The following is a 25,133-nucleotide window of genomic DNA, read 5'->3' as shown; positions in this document are numbered from 1 at the left end:
TTGCGTTTGCTCTTTTTTCCCTTCCTTTGTCTGTTTGTTTGTTTGTTTGTGCTTGGACTTTTTTTTTCCCGCCCTCTTTTCGTCCCTCTGGTTTTTTTTTGGCTCGGTTACAGCCCGTTAATGAAAGCCTTTAAAAGCAAACACGCCGATTTGTGCTTCCGTGGGGATCCGCGAGGCCAGACAATGTCAGCGTTTCGTCCAACAGCGAGAGAAGAAATGTTCTTTCCTTTCATTCAGTCTCCCCGTTTCTCCATTCCTTTTTTATCTCTTTTAGTTGTATCTTTTTTTTAACTCTGGTAGCCCTCTTTTTGTGACTTTGTTTTTGCCAATTGTTTGTCCTTATCAATCTTTTAAAGCAGCTCTTCAGCTCAATTTCTCGCTTTGGTTCGGCCACTTTCCCCCTTTTTTTCTGACCCTCTCTTATTCTGCATTTGCCCTTTGTTGCCGTCTACGTGTGAAGAGTTGCGATAAATGAAGGCAAACACGGCAGTGTGCGTTTGCGTGTTCTTCCGAGAGATGGACGCCAGCTCTCTGATAGCATTGTTAGCCTCTCCACCTCTTCTCACTCCGCTGCACATGCGGCGACGGGCTTTCTTCCCCCTCCCATCCACCCAGGACATAAGCCAGGAAGGCGGATTTGGAGCCAAGTAAAGGCCAGGATGGAGGCTTGGTTGTGGGGCTTGCGGGGGACTGGAGGCTGAGGACCAGGGATCCAGGCCAAACTCCAGACCAGAGACCCTGATCTGGCTTGCCAGGCTGCCCACTGCAGGGCCTTCATGGCTGGGCACAACATCAGGGCAAGAGGGGAGGTGGCGGTCTCAGTAGTGGTAATGGCGGGGACTAGATTAAGACCTTCCCCAGGATCGGCACGTTGGAGAAGGTCCAAAGCAAAAGTGCGCCCACGTGCGTGCCCGGCACGTGCACCTCCGGCTCTATTCAACTTGATCCGTGGTGCCCATCAGAGGCAGAAAAGCATGAATAAATACATGAGGGGAGTGGAGCTTCGCATGTCTGATAAAAAGGAAAGAACACACATGAATTGCACAAACTGAATGAAAGAATGGCAAATTGAAAAAAGGAGCAAATGAATAATTTTGATGGTTTTGTACGGCAGTAATTGTGATGGATGAATTATGAAAAATCCCCATTTTTCCTCAGAACGCGACGATAAGGAAAAGTTTGGATGAGGCCCCTTCTCCAAACATTAATTACCAACCCGCCCTTCCGAAATAAAAAAATAAAATGGCAAGAAAATTAAAAAAAAAATAGGGTTTATTGTTGTTAAAGGTATTATGATAACAGGAAAAACTAACCTGTGCTAAGAGACTTGTAGGCATTATTTCAAAATGATGTCCTAATCTTGGTAAAGCAATGAAAAAAACTATAGAGAACCCAAAAAGTGAATGTTTTTTCTGCAGTCAACGCCTTTTTTTTTTTTTTTAAAGACTCATATATGGAATCATTCTGATTGTGCTTAGAGATGTTGAAGCGATTTTGAGAAGTACATACAGTAGTGCTCTATCCAAATATTTGGTTGGGTGTAATTGGGAATATGCTAACGTGGCTAATGTCATTCTGTGTTTTCCTTTTTGGTGTTACTAACAATATTGAGAGTTTGCATAGTCACAGTAATGTGTGTTTTAGTGAGATTAGTTACTAGTTAACTAATTTTAGCTAAGTGGCCGGGATAGGCTCCGGCAGCCCCATGACCCTGAAAGGGAATAAACGGAAGAAGATGAATGAATGAATAGTTACTAGTTAGTGCGGTCGCCATTTTTTACAATTCCAATGCTCTAGAAATTTCTCTTGAAGACTCTTTGAAAAATCAGTGTGCATCGATGCTCACTAGATAGTCTAAATATAGACCAAAATACATTGCGTTTGAACAATTTTTGCACAGAAAATGTATTCAAAATGTATTTTGTTTTTAATCATCGTCATCTGAACACAGTGAATTCATGAATGATCATCATGAAGCGCTCATATCGATTCGATTTTTAATTTGTGAAATAGGCATTGTCATATTTGCCATTAAAAAAAAAGAAAAGAAAAGTAGGAGCATAGTGCCCGCATTGCTTTTAAAATCCAAGGCACTAGATAGTACCGCACTATAAAGATTTTAGTACCCAGGGATTAAGGTGAGAATTTGGACATAGCATTTATCTGTCTTTTTTTTTTTTACATGTTGCAAGCAAGGTTGGGGGTTAGCGTGATCCCAATAACATTTGTTTTAGTGGTATCGGTCTGGTTTTTTACATGTTTCAAACAACGTTGTGAACGCAGTTAATAAATCCTGACTGACTTATCTCCTACTCTTGTCTTGTTTAATGCATCTTATAGTTCAGTGCGCCTTAAATATGACATCAATTCAAAGATAGACCGTTCATTGATGGTGCGACATGTGATCAAGTGCACCCTATAGTGCGTAAAATATGGAAATCATAAGGTCACAATAATAACATACCAATAGGCTTGACCCACTCAGATTAAAATCTTGTTTTGGGTGTTTTTAACGTGTTCTTGTTGCATGTTACTGATGAACAAGAACATATATGAGAAAATTAAGCTTAAAAGTATGTCTTTATTATCAATTGAAGACAATCAATCATCATTAAGCACTTGAGTTTGTGACTTAAGAAGAATCGATCTGATCAGAACCGGATTAGGAAAACTAAAAATCAAATGAATTCAGTGGGGTGGGATTATATACGATCGCTTTTTCCCCCACTCTTTTTCAAGCAATAAATCAAGCTCTACTTGACTTTAGTTAATTATCACTATGTTCAATTAAGCAAATTTGATTTAAGTGTGCCTTTGTTTTCCTAGTTTTTTTTTAATTCATCAATGCATTTCATAATTTCTGTATTCAGTTTGATAAATCTGTGTGATTTTTTGTTATTGTATTGACTACAATTAACGCTTGAAACAAAAAGAATAAACCAAATTAAATCAATTTTAGGAGCAGACGACAAAAAGTTTGTTATGTAGAAAAAAAACCTGGGCGGGCAACAGACTACCTGCTCCAGTAATATAATGGCTCTACACTAGCAGCTGAAAGACAGAGAGCTCTCAGTGGAGGGGAATGGGGGGGATGGAGTAGTACCAACGGTCCTGCCCACAACTCAGAGGTACAGTAGGGCAAAGAAAATGAGTCAGCCACTAATTTTGCAAGTTCTCCCAATTCAAAAGATGAGAGAGGCCTGTAGTTTTCATCATAGGTAAACCTCAACTATAAGAGACAAAATGAGAAAGAAAATCACATTGTCTGTTTTCACAAACTGTTGCTGGACTTTCAACTCCCTCCAAAGATTTTTTTATGGGGTTGAGACCTGGAAACTGGCGAGGCCACTCCAGGACCTTGAAATGGTTCTTATGAAGCCATTCCTTCGTTACCTGCTCAGGCTGTTTGAGATCATTGTCATGCTTCTGAAAGACCCAGCCACATTTTCTCTACAATGCCCTGGCTGATGTAAGGCGGTTTTCACTCAAAATCTGACAATACGTGACCTTTCTCATTCTTTCTTTCCTTTACACGGATCAGTCGTCCTGGTCCCTTTGCTGAAAAACAGCCCCAGAGCATGATGTTTCCACCCCCATGCTTTACTGTAGGTATGGTGTTCTTTGGATGCAACTCAGCATTCTTTCTCCTCCAAACACGACAAGTAAAGTTATTACCGAAAAGTTCTGACCATGGGTCACCCACCCAACCGTGGGCCGGGTGGGTGGCTGCCTGGAGTGCGGAGCGGGTCTCCCTTGGGGGGTCCTGGCTCGTACCTGGGGTCGGGGCGGGGGGATGCCCGGAACTCCTGGGTGGTGGTGGGGTGCTCGTCTGGGGCTGTGGGCGTCCCTCTCCGGTGGGGCCCTGCGTTGGGCTCTTCCGGCGCGGCGGGGGGCTGCTTTCCTGGCTGGGCTGGGGCGGCGCTCTCTTTCCCTCTGCGCCTCCCTGCTCTCTGGCTCTGGGGGCCTCGCGGCGGTCCGGCTGGCCCTGGCCTGGGTGGCGGTCTTGGTCGCCCGGGGGGCGGTTGTTCCCTGCCTGTTCCCGTGTGGCGTTGGGGGAATTCCGGCTGCCGCTGCTGCTGCGGCGGGGGTATGGGTGTGGGGGTGGCTGGGCGCTCCTCCTCCTTCTTTTCACATTCCACCATCCATTTTAGAAGAACATAAACACTCACCTGAGCACAGGTGTTAGCTCACCTTTGCACTAATAGTTTGCATGATTGAATGAATGAAAGATTTCACACTAGTTGGTTTAAAGGCATAGGTATGCGTTCGTGAACACTATCTGTTTTGTGTGCATGTTGACATGTGGACATTTTTGCGGCTAGCAGGTGTGTTGATAATATTTGAGTGTGTGTGAACAGGCCCCGCCCTTTTTGTACTACATTTGAACCGTACCGTAACGATAAACAACCAGTAAACCTGTCTGCTCTATGCTGCTTCATGGTCTTACCCCCCTTCCCCTCCTATTATCACCCTCCTACCCCCCCTCTCTCTAACGTCCCTCTCTCTTCTTCCCCTCTTTCCTTTTCCGTCCGGTCCAACACCAAAGATTTTCAAACATGATTGAAATTAATAAATTTTGGCCTCAATTACAAAAGGGGTTTATTCAGACATACCTTTGGTTTGTCTGAAGATGAATAACCCCTCTTGTTAAAATAAAATATGTCCAACACAAGAGGCCCTCAGCTCTCATCTGTTTGCCTAGCTGTTGGACAGGACAAGTTAAAAAAAAAAAAAAAAAAAAAAAAAAAGGTCTGACCATAGGACACTGAATCCTCTTCCGGATTATCCAAATGCTCTCTAGCAAACTAGACGGGCCTGCTCATGTACTGGCTTCAGCACGAGGACACGTCTGGCACTGCAGAATCTAAGTCCCTGGCGGCGTAGTGTGTTAGTGATGGTGGCCTTTGTTACTTTGGTCCCAGCAGGACATTCTGGGGTTTTTGCTCACCGTTCTTGTGTTCATTTTGACCCCAAGGGATGAGATCTTGAGGAAATCCCCAGATGGAGGGAGATCATCTGTGGTCTTGTATGTCTTCTATTTCTTAATAATTGCTCCCACAGTTGATTTCTTCAAATCAAGCTGTTTACCAATAGCAGATTCAGTCTTCCCAGCCTGGTGCAGGTCAACAATTTGGTTTCTGGTGTCCTTAGACAGCTCCTTGGTCTTGGTCATTGTGGAGTTTGGAGTTTGACTGGGGTCTTGAACAGGTGTCTTTTATATAGATAACCAGTTCAAACAAATGAGGACAGAGAAGTTACAGGTCTGTGAGAGCCCGAAATCTTGCATGTTTGTAGGTGACCAGATACTTATTTTTCACCATAATTTACAAACAAATTCTTTAAAAATCTGAAAAATGTGATTTCCTGGATTTCTTTGTCTCATTTTTTCTCTTATGGTTTGATTGAAAGAAAATACTAATTAATAATTAAAGGACCACTAGCAATGCTATAAAAATAGCTCAAAAGATGATCGGAGTGGAGACTTTAAGTTTGTTTAAATCAACTCCAAAACTCATGATGCCAGAGAGTAGAATCATCTTTCTTTTAGCTAAAAAATAAATAAATAATTAAATCATCTCTTTACTTTTTTTTTCCTTGTCTGTATATCTAACATTTGTATAACTTCTAACAATGTCAGCAAATTGTTGTGACACTTGGGCAGAGTGTGCAAACATCATGAGCTCCACCCTCAACCAAACCTCTGCTGGAAGGTTACAGTCATCTGCAGGTTGAACTTTGACCCACACACTCTGCATCTCTTTTTTACACAAATAGGGACATATGGACTCGTTGAACCTCACGGTAAGTTTTTTTTTTCTTCTTTTGTTGAGGGGATGCTCCTTTTTGAGATACCCTTGTCCTCCCTTCAACTGATTTAATCTGCTGACGGAAGGTTCTAGGTTATTTGTTTGATATGCTTTCAGACTGGCTGGGGGAGGTGGGGGATTGGTCAATTTTTCTGTCGTTTTTTCTATAAAAATGTGTCAGCTTTGCAACTTTGACACGTTCATACAAATATAGATTGTTCTTAACCACTGTTTTGATGGAGAAGCTGCTTTCTGTTGATGATCAGTTGCTAAAAAGGCTTTGATGAGCAGCTTAAAAAAATACAACAGTCAAACTTATGTGCTATTTTTTCAATGCTTTAGTCAACTAGTTGAACTTTTTCCATCCTCTTGAAATAGCAGCACAAAATGGATTAGTCCAATCTGACTGGATTACATATGCATGCTTGAATACACAGGGAAACGCTAAAAAATGAGTATTTCATGACTTCATAGAAGTTGAATTGTATTATTTTTCATATTTGAAGATTAACTGTGAAGATACTTGTTGATATTTAAAGGGCCTATACCCTGCAAAATTAAATGTTTGAACTTCTAAGTGCATTATACTGTGCATTCCTTCCGAAAAGAAACCTCAAAGCACCAACACCCACTTTCTCCGTGGAGTTAGCGGTGTTTGGCAAAAACTCTGCCCTTTTACATGCACAATGTGCACATCCATCTTTGCAAAAGTTTGGATGTTGTTTGCTTTCGTGGGCGAGACAGGCTGCTGAGGCCGACTCTAGTTTGAGCTGGTGCCTTTAGAGAGCGAGTCGTCTTACTTTGGGGTTGGAAAAGAACCCGGGAACAATAATAGCAGTCAATGAAAAATGTGTCCTTTTGTGTAAAATAAGTATATGAACATACAGTATATATGGATACTTTTTACCATGAAAGAATAGCATGGTAACGGCCCCTTTAACCCTTGTGCTATCCTATGACCCCACCCTTGCATTGATGTGTTCTCCCTACCATGACAAAGGTGGATAAAGGTGGAAAGATTTCATGTAATTCATGGACACCAGTGAAGATCACAAATCCTTAAAGAAAATGGGTCTTATGGGTCTAGATGACCCAACTCCCAAGGTTAAAGTGCCTAGGATAGCACAAGGGTTAAACAAAAATATTAATATAGTGTTAATTACCTCATAAAGCTCACTACATCAAAAAAATTGGCAGAGATTTTTTGCAATTAAGATATTATTAAAACCCTTTAATAAAATCCACCAAAATATCATCATTTTTCTCATGCGATTTAGAGATTATCAATTGTAATCTGTTGTGTGGTTAAGTAAATGTTTGCTCACAACAATGTAAGTTTAAGATAAAAAAATAATGACAGTGTTCCGGAAAAAAACACCTTATTTACCTGCTGTTTTAAACCTGATAGACACACTTTTAAAATCGTGCATCAAAGAATAAATTATCAACACGATTCTCATTATTTCAATACAACAAGCAGGTATTTAAAAAATGAAAATTAGAGGAGTTAGTCTTACCATAAAGTTTTGAAAATAAGCAAAGGTTTTCACACCAAAACCGTTAGAGATTTCATGGAAGCAGCCATTTTGAAATGACCAGAAAAAGCCCTACTACTGCCTAGTGGAATGCTAATTCACTACAGGGTAGCAAATATGTTCCAAGTTAAATACAATGGGAGTTTAAGGAAAGTTTTGATCATATTATTGAGATAGAGCTCTTATAAATGCATGTATCAAATATGATAACAATGGTTAAATAGGGTTAAGTGACGAAAAACATTAAGAGTCAAATTCCGACTGGTGTAGTCCTTCTAAGAAGACTATTCTTCTCTTCCACTACCTCCAAATAACCTTGACTCAATTTGATTAAGCTTTTAGAGAACCCTCTTATTCCCGAATATGCATTTTGGATCAAGCAGCAGTGGATGCAGTTTTTTTTTTTTTTTTTTTTTTATAGAAACAACTGAGGACTTTTTTTGTTCACATTACTTCAAAGAGCACAGCTTTGTTAAGAAAATTCTATATAAAGCTGAATTTGCCACGAATCTTTACCTCATGTCATCATGTCATCACATGTTTTGAAGTTGCTAGGAGTCTGCTGAAAAAACAGCTGCCTATGTTAGCATGTTTATGAGACGCAAAAAAAAAGTGTAAAGCTGGGATCATGACTGATATCAACACAAAAATGTATAATCGTGTAAAGTTTGATATGACTTGGATCGGCATATACCTCAATATGCCACAAAAAATATAAAACACATCTTACGAAACAACAAGTCTCCTTATGGTTTTGAAATAACTTTAGGTAATCATGTTTTCTTTTACAGTTTTTGGGCAAAAGAAAGAATATAATTAAAACCTTTGAAAGTCCAACTTGTAAATAACCCCATGTTGAGGTGGAACAAGCAGAGTACAACCCAGTGTTGATTTTTTTCCTGTGTGTCAGCTAATGTTCATGTTTTTGGTCACAGGGAGAGCAGAGGAGCCTGGATACCAGGTAATATCTGCAATAAGACCTTTCACCACCTCTTACCTCTTAACCTGTGCTATATGGTACTTTTGTAGTCCAAGTGTGCGTGCGTGCATGCGTGAGTGTGCGCTCCTGCGTCAGAGCTCTCAGCAAGGACCCTGGGACCCTCCTCGACATTGAGAGCTTTTAGCTCTTCCTGGCTAATGTCCTGAATAATGGCATCTTGATGGAGACAGAGCAGACAAAAAAAAGAGAGAAAGAAGGGAGGAAAAAAGGGGGAGGAGAGGGACAGAGAAAGAGAAAGACAGGATGAGAAACCAGCCTCCATGTGTCTTTACCTCCAGACCTCCATCGGTTCCAAGCGCACCATTATTCCCCTTTTCAGCCCGTCTATTTTCATTATTTTCCTTTTGTGTATTTTGCGGCGAGATGATGATCCAGAGATGTTACTTGCTCTTGCAAAACATATCTCAGAGCATGTGTGTTTGTCTGACCACGTGTAAGGAGTCTTTACAGGACAGCCTTTTAGCAAAGTGAACTTTTGATGACACAAAAGCATTATGTGGAAGAAAAAGGGAATATGCTGTTTTTGTGACATTAGCTGAAGCCAGTACAGCATCCTCTCTCCTCAATAATGGCCGTCATTGTAGCATCAGTGGTAAAAAAAAAACACAAAAAAAAACCTGTACTGAAAAATCCAAAAGTTTGAAAGGTTTTCTCCAAGCAAACAGTTCAAGTACCCCCTTGATAGAAATTTAAACTAAAAAAGTTTGAATAAAAGTTGATCTGATACAGCATGTGTGCGTCTTCACCGAGCTACGGTTGAAACAGAAAAGTGGAACTGAAGTTCAACGGCTCAAAACGTACAAGACAACGCCGGTTCCTTTTTTTTTTCTGCTCGCTTGTGGCAGCAAAGGCAGACAGATTTTCTGTTACAGCGCCTCAGAAAATGCAAGACAGCCTCTTGTATCATTGAAAAGCTCCATCAATAAATTCTGATTCAGCATGAGAGTTGATCATGGATTTAATGTTTTTTTTTTTTTTTTTCTCTCATGAGTAAAAAAAATAAAAAAATTAAAAGGAGTGTTCGTAAAGCATGGCTCTACTGAAGTCTTACTAAATGAATGACTGCTCATTTGACTGTTTGGGAGGTGAGGTCAGTGCTGGATGTCGGTGTTCAGCAGCTAAAGCAAACTGTAGGCCTGTTCAGGGTGACTCGCCATGACCCCCCCCATACACACACATACACACACTGAGTCTCACACACAGTGTCCTTCACAGTTCAGAGTTCCATCTTGTCCCTTTTTCACAAACACGCTGCCTCTGTGTGTCTGTGTAGCTCTTTCTCATGCTCCCACTCACAAACACTCTGCAGAGGTCACTGCCACATCAGGTAAATAAATACAAGAAAACTCAAAAAGTTAAACATTAAAAGTTTATTACTGGAGTTTGCAACATCTTTAAATATTTTTGGTCATTTTTGTAGATGAAAAAGACCTTTTTTTAGATAAATTATTACGCTTTTAATTTATTTTTTTCAATCTATATCCACACTCCCTTTTTAACCTAAATATTATTTGTTATCAAAAATACATTTTTAAGCCACTTTTAGTTCCCACAAAGTGCGCCCTTTTCTGGTTTGACGCGCATGCCGAAGTTGCCCAAATAAAAGCACAAAGACGGCCGGAGTTGTTCCAGCGCACGTTGTATGTGCAAGATTATCGGTCCCCGAGCAGCACAGTTCTGTCTGAAGGAGAAAGGCTAAATGAATTAAAGGCCTGTGTTCATTTTTTTTTAAATCATGACAGAAATTAGGCTGCAAAAGCATCATTTGAGAGTTCCAAAGGTGTGGGGTTTTTTTTCAGAAGCCATTCACATTTTAAATTTAAAAAAAGTGAGGGTGCCTCGTCGATTTTTTTCAATTGTTGTTTAACTAATAATAAATAAATAAAAATAGAAAGAAGAGCGTATTGTGAACATATGTTGATATCCTGAACCGTTTAAAACCCACGCACACGCACAGCGCCGCATACCTCTGCAGACTAAGACTAAAGCGCGCATTTTTTCATCCTCGGGCGCATCAATTCCAGGTTTTTTTCTTTCTTTTTGTGTCTGTGTGTGTGTGGTGGGGGTTAATTGCTAAAACTTAAAAAAAGAAACGCCTTTTTCCTGCTTAAATGTGCGTCACACAGTTTACTATAAATAATGCTCACGTTGTAGACACAAACTAAAGGCGTTCTGTCCTCTGTTAACCGCTGTGAATGGTTAATGCCTGTGTTGATTGCCCTCATCAAGTGTCGATTTATTTGTACAAAACGCATCAAAACACAGGTTTATGTTCTTTTTTTAACTTTTCTTTTTGACGTTTTATTTATCCTGCAATATTTGTATGTTTGATGGAAAAGTTCTCGTTCGGGGTTTGGTGCCAGAATCTGAAGATATTTCGCTCATTTGGAAGATCCTTTCAAATTAAAGGTTTGATTGCAGCTCCAAGTGGAACGCGAAGGTCTGCGCTGGAAAAAAAATGGGGCCTCCTGTTGGATTTCCACCTTTCCACCAAACCTCCCTAAAGGAAAACTTATCTACTACATTTGAATAAAACTTTATAATCGCTTATCCTTAAAAGAAAATGAAACGTGTCTTTACTCGTCAGCTTTTACGCACGGACATCAGAAAGTTTGTTTGACTAAACACTTTTATTGCAACAATAGGGACTTCAGCTGAACACATTAGATAAAGTTACAAATATTTATCGGAAGAAAATTCTATAAGTAACACATTGAGGTCTGTGCGCTTTTTGGAACATAATTGGTCACAAACGTCCTTTGCGTCGTGAATCCAATTTAATCAAAAACTGGGCCATCGGTGATCCTCGAACAATCAACTTATTCTGCAGCTTCAGTGATGGTTTGGAGGTTGTGGCGGAGCCGGCTTTCACGTTACCCTCCTTGTTCCTCGCTCCTCCGCTCTGGCCGTGCGCACTCCCGGCTTTGCTCCCTTATAAATAAAATCCAACCGTCCGCGCGTCCTCCTTATTGGTCGGGTGGAGCCGTTACCTCACTCCCCAGGCCGATGACGCAGCGTCTTCACGTATCCTTCACGGGCGTCTCTACTTGTTTCTTCTACTTGTCCGTCCAGCGAGAAAGAGAGACGCGCGTTGAGCTCGGAGTGCCGGACGGAGGCGGGTGCACTCGATACGAAACACTTCTCGTCCCGGGAGAAGAGCGGCGCCCTTCTCCGTGTGTCATTTACTCTCTCTATGAGCGCCCCTCTCCCTCCCGCGCCATCCACTCGCGCGCACACGCACGCCGACGTCTCCACTTTGCCGTGCGAATTCACGGCATTGATCTCAAAGGCAGGCGCGGATCTGAGTCTCTCCTTTCCCCGTCGACGGACAGACTTGGAGGAGCGCTCGGGAGGGAAAGTAAGTAGTCCCTTACTGCTTCCGTTTGTCCTTGTCACGTTTGCGCGAGGGCTTTGTGTGGATTTGGTCGGGCTCAACTTCCACCGGCTCTACGACGTGGACGCGTATCCAGACCGTTTATTCTTTTCTTGTTTTGTTGTTTTTTTGGAGCATCTTTGCCAAGAGTTCAGATTTTGCTGCGCCAGTATAAAGTTGTAGGCTGGAAACCAATAAAAGTTTATACTTATTTAAATATCTTACTTTATAAACAAGGTTGTGCGTTTTTGCCAAAAATAATTGAAAGCCTAGGGTTTTTTTAAGTCCACGCAAGTAGGTGTAGCTGCGTGTCAATGCGTTTACTAATTGTTTTGAAGTGGCAAACGCATCTCGAGCTGCGTGAAAGTTACAGCGCTTTCTGTGCGCCTCTGGACCGCGCTGCGCGCAGAGCGCACTCCAACCCAATTCCATCCTTTTATATACCATCATTTAAATTCAAATTCAAATTAATCGAAATCCTTTTAAGTCATTTAGAGTTAAATTAGTTTATATTTATTCAAGTTGCATTCAAGTTGATAAAACAGTTAAAGTGATATCAAATGGATTCGTTTTATTACTAATATTAAAAGGAAGTTCATTCCGCCTCATACATACCTCACTCTTGCCATCATTTTATAGCATTACAGGTTAAAAACAGGTACTTCCCATTTCAGGGCTCAACAGCAGCCAAAAGTTATTCCGGCTCTTTAAAAACAAAACTTTCAGTTTTCATATAAAAACCACACTTTCACATCATCTTTCATTGCTAAACCTTAAACTAGAGTGTTTCAGCTTTTAACTCTCTGTCTAATTTAGTTTCTCTGGAAAATCAAAATCAAACACATTCTTAGATGGATTAAATCACAAACTCCAGAAGTTGGGAATAAAGGTCCTTTTTTTTTTCTGGACCTCACTGATCGGAACTCTGCATGTTTAATCGCCTGTAATGCAAAAGACAGAAAAAAATAGAGTAATGTGTGCATGCATGCATGAAAACAGGCTGTGTGTATGTGGGTCACTGTCTCTGTGCTAATGGTCAGATTTTCTTTTTTTTTCTGAAAAACACAGAATTTCCAACACCAAAAATCCTATTAAAGGCGCTCTTCACAATTCAAAAGCAGCTTTGCCTGTATCATTCTGCAAAACTGTTGAAAGACTAACTTGTGAACTATTTCCCTACTCTGGATCTTTAAGTCTCTTGCAAAACAGATGCAAAAAACAAGTTACGTGGAAAACGCTGCCTTGGGTGTGTGTGTGAGAGGACAAGTAAGCGCATGAATGGAAATGATGTGATCCAAGTCTTTCTCTTTAAATAGTTTTTAGTTTAAAATACTTTGAATAAGAACACAAAAAAAAACAACAGTGAGGCGGCTGCTGGAACTCCTAAAGATTTTTACAGTTTAGCTGAGTTTTTTTAAAACAACATGCTTGGAGTGTCTGATTATTGTGTTGATTAGTTTAGTCAGGGGGATAGGATGTTTTACATTTGTAATAAAAGTGTCTTCATAGACCTTTAGCTCATTCATTCGTCTGCTAAACCGGTTTTGTCCCTTTCGGGGTCACGGGGCTGCCGGAGCCTATCCCGGCCTCTCGTGGGCGAAGGCGGGGGACAGTTCACCAGTCTGTCGCAGGGCCACACTCACACACCCATGCACACTCACATTCACACCTAGGACAATTTAGAGTAACCAGTTAACCCATAGAGCATGTTTTTGGACGGTGGGAGGAAGCCGGAGTCCCCGGAGAGAAAACCCAGACATGCACAGGGAGAACATGCAAACTCCACACAGAAAGGTCCCCCATTTGTGTTCTGTTACAGGTCCCCCATGGACTTCACCACTGCACCACCATGCATTTAATGCATGAATGAGAAAATGGATTATGACTAAAAATGATAAATTTTACCAATAGGATTAAAAAGAAGAGAATTAAAGCCTAAGAAGTTGACCTTTCTAGAGTTTTGTGGTTGAGGAAGAGGAGTTACATGCACTTGTGTTGTCATAGTTTATAAAAACCCTACATTTGCTGAATCAAAGTAAGAATTTTCTTTAAAATGTAGAAAGAAAAGATCTGGAAACAAGTACGTCTCAGGGGAAAAGTGTGCGGACTTAGCATTAAGAAATATTGGAATAATTTCAACTGATTACTAGATTTATTGTTGCATTTGCAGAAAAGGATCTGTTGAACCTAAAAGTGTTTCAAAATGAAATAGAAATATACATATGGAAAAAATTGAATAAAAAGAGAAAGGTTGTCTACTATCATAATCGCAGCTCAGGATTGATCTAAAAAGTGTCTTGAGATAGTTCGGACTTCTGCCATGATGAAAGTGATACGATACGGTCCGACAGAGTCCGGTTACTAATGCAAAAATAATGCTACCAAAAAGCCCCAGGGGGTAATTCTGAAGTGGTGCTTGTTGGAAGACACTTTGTAAGTCAATGAGAACCCCTTAACCCTTGTACTATCCTAGGCACTTTAACGTTGGCAGTTGGGTCATCTAGACCCACTAGACAGTGCGCTGATCCTTTTATCTTTAATGATTTGTGATGTTCACTGGTGTCCATGGATTACATGAAATCCTCTTCACCTTTATCCACCTTTGTCATGGTAGGGAGAACACATCAATGTAAGGGTGGGTCATAGGATGGCACAAGGGTTAAAGAAAGTCTTAACACTAGGCTTGGTACATTTATTGGGAAGTGTTAACATGAAGAAATATTCAGAATTTAGGGGCAAAAGAATTTCCAGGAAGGGGTAACATTAAGGATAGGGGGAACTAATTTTCGAACCGGGGCAGGGAGAAACGCTCCTGACAATAAGTTCCACCCAACTGACACTTCCCATCACCTCACTAGATGTAGTAATCAAGGTTACCCCTCAGGGGCCACAGAGGAAATGGGAAATTACTGTGGTTATTATGCGCAGGTGTTACTTCTCTGTGAGAATCGAGAATCTCTTCTTGATTTTCTTTTTTTGTAGTTTTTGTTTTTTGTTCCTAAGAGTTTAAGAATGTGTTGATGCTCCTTCAGAATAAGACATGTTTATATGTGTTTGCAGGAAGCCTTGTTGGGATGATAAATGTTTTTTCGTTGTTTAATACATTTTTATTTTTTGGACTATAGTTGCAGCATGCATAATTTGCATAATGCATAATAAAGAAGAAAAAAACCATACAAGTCAAAATGTATTTAACAAAATACGGGAGCAAAAATTGACATTTTATTTTGAAAGGCAAATTAATAACAGAATAGATTTAAAAAAAAAACAGACCCTATTTATGCATGCTTCACTACTGCAATACTACGTATTTAGCTTCATGACACATATAGGAGGAATCCAATATATTAGCGCTTTGAAACAATTCTGCCAAGTCCAGCGTAAGAATGTGTGAGACTACTTCTTCTGTGCCGCTGTCAGTAGCAAATACTGATATACACAACTACTGTGCCCTCTAGTGGTTGTTTCTCTTTTTGTAATTTTTGTAATTTTTTATTATGCATGCGAGTATAAGCCGTAACTCAGGCAAACTATACAAAATACAAAGACTTCTACTCTAAAAAGCACAGTATTAGTGCTATATACCTGATTGAATGCTATTTTCCAGCTATTTTCAAGGGCCGGTTAGAAAACAGCCCATGTTAACTTTCTTACCGGGACTTATACTCCGAAAAATACATAACATATTTTCAGTCAAAGCTTGTCGTTGCTGAAAGTCAGATGATGACTTGATGGCTATTTTTTGTGTTTGCTTCTGACCAGGTATCTCCTGTGTTTGTCAGGACCCCTGGTCATGTCGGTTTAGCTGCCCTGCGTGATGCCTGATCATGACAACGCCACTCTCCTACTAGCAAGACAAACCAAGCGCCGACGCGTGGACATTGGGGTGAAAAGGACTGTGGGGAGTGTGATATTCACCCGCGCAAGGGAGACCCTTCTAGACAGGATGAACCCGACGCACTGCTCCGATCAGGACGGAGACTGCTCACTGATCGGCCACGGCCATGGTAGCACCAATGGGGATGGAGAGAAGTCCAATGTTCTGAGGAAGCTGCTAAAGAGGGCCAACTCTTACGAGGACGCCATCATGCCTTTTTCCGGCGCTACAATCATCTCCCAGCTGTTAAAAAGTAGCATGGGGAAGAATGGAGGGAGCGACTCGGGCTTCCAGGTGAAACCTGCACTTTCGTGTCTTGATGAAACTTGTTTGATCCTTAGCAGTTTTTTTGGTTTCAGTAATTATTTTAGTGAAAACTGAGAGGCCATGCCAGTCATTAACCACTTAAATTAGCTACAGCTCTTAAGTACTCAACCAGATCATTTCAAATTTTGATTTAACTCGTTAATTGTTTGTTAAATTGGAGCTTCTTGGGTTTTCATTGCAGGGAAGTGGAGCTCTGTCCAGTGGAGGCTCTGAAATCCACAATGAGGATGCCTGCAGCAACTCCTCCCGTGACCAAGACAGCCCATCAGACTGCCTGTCTCCAGGACATCATCTTCCTCCTCCAACATCGTCCTCATTTGGGAGGCCGCAGCCCAATTCGAACCACAACTCCCACACCTCCTCCCAGACGCTTTCTCTATCCACGTTCGACTTGGACCGTCTGTCCGATGAACACCTCCGTGCCAAGCGAGCCAGAGTGGAAAACATCATCCGCGGCATGAGCCACTCGCCGCTGGTCCGGAGCAGCGGAGGCGACCAGGACAACCTCCGCGAGAGTGAAAACGGACACAGGGGCGACAGGGGTGAGAGGGGCGACAGCGGCGGCGGCCATAATGCCAGCAACCACAACGACTGCCCCTCTTCCCTCCTGAGCTCCCCGGGGTCACGGGGCGGTGTGGTGGGTGTTGGGGAGGTGTACAGGGAGAATAAGAGAAAGCAGCGCCTGCCTCAGCAGCAACACAGCTTCACCCAGCTGGTGTGCTCCAGGCAGGAGCAGAGACAAGAGGAGAGGAGGCAGCTCAAACTCCAACTAGAAGACATGCAGGTTGGTAGCAGGTACAATGACAGAACTGTTGTAGTCTCAAAATGAAGCAAGTGGTTTTGTTTGGATGATATGGATCCAAATTGACTAAAAAGATACATTCTGATTATACTTTTAGGATCTTTAATGCATCATTCGGGTATATTTTTAGTACTAAACAACCTACACATTTGTATTGGGGTCTAAATATTGTCCCTCCTTTGTACAGAAACAGTTGCGGCAACTTCAGGAGAAGTTTTACCAGATCTACGACTCAGAGACGGAAGAAGAGGAGGACAATGGAGAGGGCAGAGAGCCTGAGCGGGGAGGGGAAAGAGAAGAAGATGGGAACTTGTCAGAGGACAGCATTCGGTCTGACGGTCTGGAGGAGAGGCACAGAGACAGAGGAAGGCACGGCCACGACGACCTGTCTGACCTGGACCCAGGTCTGTTCCTGGACCGAGCCCGAGCTCTCCTCCGTGAGCAGGCCTTGATAGATGGAGACTTGGAGGAGGACGCAGACAGTAGGGGAGAAGAGGAGAGAAACGGTGAAAGAGGAATGAAGAGGAGAGCAGCTGCAGGGGGAGGAGGAGGAAGACAGTTGGCCGAGACCCTAAAGCAGGAGCTGAACTGTGCCGTGTCGCAGGTCGTCGACACTGTCGTGAAGGGTTTCTCCTCGCCGAAGCAGACAGCCACTCATCATCACGGCTGCCACAGTAGCACGCCGGCCGCACCCTCTTCTTCCTCCAACTCGTCTTCTTCCTGTCCGCCGCCGTTTGGACCGCTGCCCCCTCTTACCCCAGACTCACGTTTCGGAGGTGGCACCCTGGGACTCAATCTGAATGGCGATGGCAGCCCCACCCCCAATTATCACTCCAACCAACGGCTGCACTGCTTCGGGGACGTAATTGTACCAAGTCCGTTAGATTCTTTTGGGGGTCTTGGCGGCAGACTGAGTGGTGTCCCCACCCCTAACGACCAAACGGAGGCCCTGCCGTTGGTGGTGCGCAAGAACGGTCCGGAGAACACCAACCACTCTCTTCCTCCTCCGCCGCCTCCTCACCACCCCTCCCTTCACCCGTCTCCCCTCACAGCTTCACTTGGGTTTAGCCCTCCATCGTTTCGACACCCATTCCCCCTTCCTCTCATGGGTTACCCTTTTCAGAACCCCTTGGGGTCACATGGGGGGGGCTACCCCTCAGGGCCCAAAGACCACCATCAATCCTCCCCTGATTCCATGGACATAACCCGGGAAGCTGTCAGCCTACGAACCAAAATGGCATCTTTGGGAGGGGGCCACATGGGTCACCATCACCACAGACAGAGCTCTCCAAACCAGCATGGGTCAGAGAGCCTGTCGCTGTCTCTGATCAAGTCTGAGTGCGGAGACCTGCAAGACATGGCCGACATCTCGCCCTACTCGGGTAGCACCGTATCCTTCACCTACATGTGTGCTCCAGTATGGAGGTTCTCTTTAAACTTTGAGTGCTCAAAAGCTTCAACTCCAGCCCTAAGTTTTGATTTGCGATCACAGTTAACCTACGTTTAAAAATTAAATCCTCAATCTCCCTTTTAAAGTTTTCAAAATCTACAAAAGCTATATAACAAAGTCTACAAAAACTGTCTACAAATCTATATAAACTTTAAAACATAGTCTAAAAATACTTTCAACAAAATCTATAAAATTAGAAAACTTTGTAAAGAAGCCTTCAAAAACTGTCTATAAAATTGGAAAAAAACTTTAAAATAAAGTCTACAAAAACTGTCTAAAAGTCTATTAAATCTGGGAAAAAAAACTTAAAATGAAGTCTGCGAAAACTGTCAAAAAAGTTTAAAAGCTATAAAAACTATGATAAAGTACACAAAATCCAATCAACAAAGTCTATAAAGTATACGAAAAATGTCTGCAAAGTCTACAAAAAAGCTTTGAAAAATCTGAAAAAAAGCTTCAAAGAAGTCTGGGAAAACTTTCAACAAAGTCAATAAATCTGAAAAAAACTGAAAAAGTTTACGAAAACTGTTTCAAAAAAAGTATATAAAATCTACGAAAACCTGAAAACGGAGTCTATAAAAACTGACAACGAAGAAAAAAGCTATCCATAAGATCTGTGACAACTTCAAAACAGAGTCTATAAAGTACATACATTCTACGAAAACTTACTTATAAAAATGTATGTAAACTGTTGACAAAATACTGTAAAAAAAAACTAACAATATTGGGGAAAATTCTAGATAAACATGCGTAACATAAAATACACACCACTAAAACAGGGTAAAAATACTATTTGTGCGTAATATTGTGCAAACTGATACCGCAAGAGTCACATTTTTTATATAATTGAATGCACAGCAGCAGCAGAAGGCAAAGTGACACAAAGTCTTTAATATCAATTAATTTGCATTAATCTGCCCCTGTTTTGAGCCTCTTGTTTCCTCGGTGAGTGTGCAAGATGAAAAGGGCACTCGGGGTCTTGCAAAGAGGGGGAAGATTAAACAGGTCGCACACGGCTCTCTTCAGCTCTTTTAAGTCGGTGCAGCAGGTTGTGGTGTTTAAAGGTGCTGAGAAAGGCTACTGAACTCCCTCTTTAACATACGCACACACACACAGGTCCCCCTGTCTGAGACGCTCTTGTGCTGTTAGGTTCCTCTTTCATCACAAAGACTTTGTACATACACGCTCAAAGCAAATCATATTTCACTTTTTCCCTGTATGTGTGTGGGGGTGTGTGTGTGTGTGTGTACAGTGTATGTGAGGTAAGACCTTATTCACAGGAGCTCAAAGCTAATCATATTTCAAAGAGTGCACTGGAGGAGCAGACCAATGTTTGGCTTCAATGATGGCACTTTTTTAAACAGAAGAGGAGCATCATATCATCGACATATATCGACAGTTTTACCTTTACATTTCCAGCTTCCCGGTGTCAGCCCTCCTCCCGTTTTTTTTTTTTTTTAAGCGCTCACTTTCATTTGTTGGCCTTCACTCTCGGTTGCTCGGCAGCTGTGTGTGTTTTGCGCGCACACACCGACGCTCGCTCCCTTTCATGGCGTACGCATGCAGACAGGTGTCTGCAGGTAGCTGTTTATCTTTTTCGTTCCTAACCTTTCATATGGAGAGGGCTTCTCCCGGCCTCTGCACCGTGACTCACCCCGTGCGCGCAAACATGGCCCTTGCACAAACGCGCACACTCGAAACAACAAAGTGAAAAGAAAAAATAAGACTTTGAAGCCAACAAACAGGGACTCCTTGCAGCTGTGATGGGGATTTGATCACAGTGTCATCTTCAAAGCTAATTTAGGTGTTGCTTTAATTAAAAAAAACAAGAAGTATTTGACAAATCTCTTGATCCTGGGAGCCGTTTCATTCCAAAAGCCCTCCTTTCATCGAATGTGGCAAAAGAAAAATCTTTGAAAGTGGACATTAGTATTTCAAAGATAGTCACCACCCACCCAAATCGTGCATTTAAAAGCAAATAGAAATACAGCGTTCCATCACCACTTACATTTTAAAATTATATACATTCATAACCTTTTGTTTGGATAGAAAACAGGCTTAATGACCTAACTTTGGTTAATACCGTTGGGATTATTTAAATAATCTCCGTAATATATTGGTTTTTTTTTAATCCTCTCATCACTTTATGGAAATTCAATTTTAATTCTCAGAAAATCTCAGGAAAGATTTGAAATGGGGGGGGACATTCCATGTCTCACATTTGGTACTACAATACGCACAATTCTCACAATAGAGTAGTTTTTTGTTAACCTACAAAATGCTACAGAATAATAGTACAAAAAGTGGATCCATTTCCAACTGTTTTATATGAAATACTTCAGTCAGTAATTCAAGGACCTTAAAAGCAAATTTAAATAATGGTAAGATTTGTCAATTGTATTGAACTGCATTGAACTGAAGGCCAAAAAACATAAATAAAAGTGCATTCTTAGTTGAGTTCAATCCTAAGTCTTTCTTTATGAGTCTTTTTCCGGCTCTTGAGTTTCAGGTCAAGTTTCTTCACTTATAAAATCAGGAACCATTAAATAGAAATGCTGTGCTCCAATATCTTTCTAAATATGACATGTGGTGACACACCGACACAGAAAGATAGCTAAAGAAATACTAAAAATGCTTTTTCAAAGTATGTCCCACTTTTTTCTGTCCGTATTCATTTAACCTTAGGAAATTGTGCTGCAACTGAAATCCTGTGGGTGTTTGGACTTCAAGAAAGCCTTGCACCCAGTTTAAGATGTTTTTCCACGGATCATAATTCACCTGAAAGGCTCCCTTCTCTCTCTCTAACGCACACAAACACTCAGGTCTGTGTATCTTTAATCCTTTGTATTGAGCTGAGCAGATGTCCTCCATTCATTTATGAATTTATCCCTCCACCCCCTCTTTTCGTCCCAATCCTCCCCTTCCACACACACATACATGCAGTGGACACACGCACACACCTGGTAACAAGGTCAAGTTACAGCTGATACAGTGAGCTCTGCACACCACATTCACAGGCGCTCTGACAGATATGCATTAGGAGGAGCGGAGACCTAACAGGGAGGAAGGAAGAAAAAGGGTTGCATTGTTTCTTTACAGACTTCAGCGCCGTTTGTCGTATCACTCGACGTCGTGGCGTTTGTGCGCTTTGATTTTCTGCTGAAAACAGAGTCCAAAAGTCTGAACACAAGGTTCGGTTCAATCGACAAACACACACACGCACAGATGGTGACAGGTTGGTATTAATGTTAACTAAGCACTGATGTTGTTTTCCGGTGACCTAAAGTATCTGATGCTAAATGAATAATGGATCACGAGAAGCTGCTTTGGCTTGAGAAAAAAATGCTTTGGCATTATTACATTTTCAAAAAGATATAAGATATAAATCGTAATTACTTTTTCAGAGTATAAGTTGCAGTTTTCTACATAGCTTAGTGGGGGGGGGGGTTAAAATGGCATATATTCTGCCAATATTGTTATTTATTCCGTTATTATAGTTTGCCTTTCAAAAGACAAAATGTCTTCTTTATTATGCTTTTTTTGGCACCTATTCCGGAGCGACAAATAGTTTCAAATTACAATAATTTACTTTATTTATACCATGGTCCGGGTAAACTCGATTCTGATTGGCTGTTGGATGTGGATTAAAAAAGTGATAATCCACAGGGATAATAGACACCTAAAAAAGCATTTCCGGTCTCATAGCTTAAAAGTTCTGTATCATTGCGCTGGCTTCTTTAAAACAAACCTTTGCTTCATCATCTGGACAAAAACAAGCGGTAAAAGGTGAACTTTCTCTCCGTATCGTTACGATCAGTATATATATATCGCTCTCCTTTGCCGCTGCAGTGCCGGCTAAGCAGCGCGTTGTCATGTTAATGTGAGAACCACTAAACAAATGGTCTGTTTTTTGCGGAAAAAACCCCAATCCAAACCAAAAAAATAACAGGAATAAAGTACTAAAAACGGATTGCATTATCAGATATTCACTGACTTCGCGCCCGAGGGTTCAGGCTTCCACAGCATGCGTTCATTTTCTGATAATACACAATTCTTCGGCCATCATCCCTTACTTACGCGGCACAAAAAAGAAAATATAAACAGTCGTAAAGAAGCCGAACGTTTATTTTCTTCACACCCAATTGCTCATTCTACTCTTTCCCTCTTTGCAACCAAACATGGCCACTGGGGTTTTCTTTCTGTGTGTGTGTGTATGTATTTGGCGTGTGCTAATTGACCTTGCAGGGGGCTCCATTGATTGCCTCATCTTCTCTGATAGATTATAGGGCTGTTAATGTGGTGGGGAAATGGCAGCGTGGTGGGGCACAGCTGTTGTCACACACACACGCTGCTGGACACACACTCTTGGCGCCCCTGCATCTGAGGCCTCCTCAATTATTATTTTGGTTGAGGCGATGGTGGAAGAGCCAAAGCAGGGACTACAGCAGCCATTGTGGGATCTGATTAAAAAAAATTTTTTTTTTTTTTAGAAAGCCAGCAGGTGCTTGCTTTTGGGGTGTGAAGTGGCACACCCACAAAAACCTGCTTCTGCTTATTGTCCGTCCTTCATTTTCAGCTTTTTTTTTTTGCTGTGGGATGGTGACACTTGTAAGGTCCCTAGAGCTAATAACTCTGCTCTTTCTGGAAAGATTTGTAAAGTGTTGCCAAACCTGAGATGTTGCGCATTAAATTCACTAAAAGGTCTTGTGATAAACAGGTAAAATATCACATCTGAGTATGGAGAAAAGTAGGGCAAAGTGGATGTTCTTCAGGTCTCAACAAAAGGTTGCAATAAGCTTTGTAAAGAGATCCACTGGGGGTGGGCCGGCATTGCATTTTCATACCACGGTGGGCTAAATGTGGTTCTTAAATGCCAACCGTTTGCAGGCACTGTTGATAAGGTATGTAACGACTGTGATTGTTGACGCAGTGCATCAACACAGCTTCACTGTCACCTACCACACACCGTTCTGCACGTGATAGCAACGTAAACTAACTTGATCTGATCACTTTTACCAAATACATCCACTGTTTTTTTTTTTTTTTTTTTATAATCCTTGACAAGGTTTCCTTCAGATTCAGGAAGGCTTGTCTCCAAACCATCTGAAGAAAGCCAAGCTGATGTTCTTCTACACTCGCTATCCTTCCTCCAACATGCTCAAGATGTTCTTTTCTGATGTAAAGGTAAGCTTTTCTTTTGTTTTTAATCCTTCTCCTTTTGGCCATTTTATTCATCTTTACATATATACTATAGTGTTTATGGTACAATAAAGCAATAAGTGGTGTCAAAATGTTCAACTTGCACTCATGTTTCCTTTACCAACCCTAAAAAGATATGTTTTGGTTCTTTTTTTTAGTCAAATGGGAAACAAATATTGAAGGTATTGTACAGGTTTTATACTTTTGACCAATTTTAATACAGTACAATGTGGTAAATGCAACAGATCTCTTTTACATCGTCCTGTTATATATATATTTGTGTTTTTGGTCTCTTCAAATTTTTGTTTTCTGGTAGTTTGATGAGAGTCTCTCAGTTTGTTTATATTCTTTGGCTTTTGAGAAGAAGAAAAAAATGTATTCGTCAGAGTCAAGTTTGGAAATGTATAGCCATAAAAAATACAGGACATTGTTTTATTTGGGGAAAGAAGGTTAGCAGATGAGGATGATAAAATGCAATTGTACAATTGCACAATTTTAGGGGCATCAAAAAAAATGGAGCAGAAAAATGTAATTTAAACAAAGGCAACACCTAGTAACCACACAAAAATCTACCCAGTTATTTACTTTATCGATCTTATCGTTTTTTTGTGTCCATTCAGGAATGGCTCCAAATGTGTCCAACGGTTGATAAAATGTTACGCCTACAGACACAAAAGACAAGCATCTAAAACACATGCAATAGTTATAATTGGCTTATGCTACAATGGAGCAACACTTGTACATTTTAATAAAGACAAGCTTGAAAACCTGAGAGGAAGTAGAACCAGATCAATGTGGCAAGCTCCTAAATAAATTTTAATATATCTCGCGTTTAGATCTAATGTCTTGGAAAACGTCACCGTTTCATATGTGTTCAAATGTAAAAGTTTGATAAACAGATTGTTTATTTCTCCTGCCTACTACCCATTTTAGAAAAGACAAGAGTTTGAGTAATTCATACCCAGATTGGAACGACTGAAAGCTAAAAACAAATTACAATTGAGGCTACATTGAGCAAACATGACCACAGTTGATCGGCCTCCAATTAGCCTCATCTCTTCCTTTTAACATCGAACATGTCAATGGTGACACCAAAATACGTTGACATACTGCCATTCTTTGACCTTTTACGCGATCACGTAAGTGTTGCATGACGGCGCAAAGCTGCATTTCTTCGCCACCGAACCTGCTGATTTCACTTCACTACTAAAAAAGTGTTGCATATCAGCGCAAGGTTGCTTTTCTCTGGAATTGCACTTCAACCTGCCCTGCTGTGTGTTGGAATCATGTTACCTTTTAAAACCAAAAGTTCCACAAAGGTAACTTGTGGTTATTAGACAAAAACGACCTAAAAAAAAGCACCTAAAGTGACAGATGGGATGAAATGCTCAAACAGGTACGCATTTCTTCCAGCTGGGATTTTATTGACCATTTTGTGGTCAACTTTCACTGCCCGTGTCGCACCAGTCTAACTTTTGAGCGTCGTCAGCGAGGAATCGATTTTGTTGCTTGACTGCTTTTGTGTGTGCGGTGGTGTTTGTGTGTGGACCCTGCAGCGCAGATGGGTGCTTCAGTCTGTCACGTTTTTTTTGGAGCATAATTAGAGTTTCTGGCCTTAATCGGCCCCAGGTTGGGGTGTGTTCTGGGAGGGGTGACTCCCACTTTCCCTCTCGCGCATACAAATACTGTAAAGAACCCCCCTCCCCCAACACGACCTGAACCTTTGTGCTCCACTCACCCAGAACACACACACACAGTGATGC

The 25,133-nt window shown here is 41.4% G+C and overlaps 1 protein-coding gene across 3 annotated transcripts in view; it reads left to right on the top strand.

Moving 5' to 3' along the window:
* Nucleotides 1-10,389: 10,389 nt before the first annotated feature.
* Nucleotides 10,390-25,133, top strand: part of prox1a (prospero homeobox 1a) — a 41,837-nt gene continuing 27,093 nt past the window's right edge. The window contains exons 1-5 of one of the 3 annotated variants that reach the window (XM_023961336.2): nucleotides 10,390-11,700; nucleotides 15,498-15,886; nucleotides 16,101-16,703; nucleotides 16,909-18,111; nucleotides 23,248-23,355. In XM_023961336.2, coding sequence (XP_023817104.1) covers nucleotides 15,533-15,886; nucleotides 16,101-16,703; nucleotides 16,909-18,111; nucleotides 23,248-23,355 — 2,268 coding nt within the window. In that variant the 5' untranslated portion in view covers nucleotides 10,390-11,700; nucleotides 15,498-15,532. 3 annotated transcript variants of the gene reach the window in all.

The sequence above is a fragment of the Oryzias latipes genome, chromosome 2 (assembly GCF_053564925.1).
Source record: "Oryzias latipes strain Hd-rR chromosome 2, Olatipes_Hd-rR_3.1".
Lineage (NCBI taxonomy): Eukaryota > Metazoa > Chordata > Actinopteri > Beloniformes > Adrianichthyidae > Oryzias > Oryzias latipes.
The sequence above is the reverse complement of the archived record's forward strand: the minus strand, read 5'-3'. Positions and strand labels throughout refer to the sequence as shown.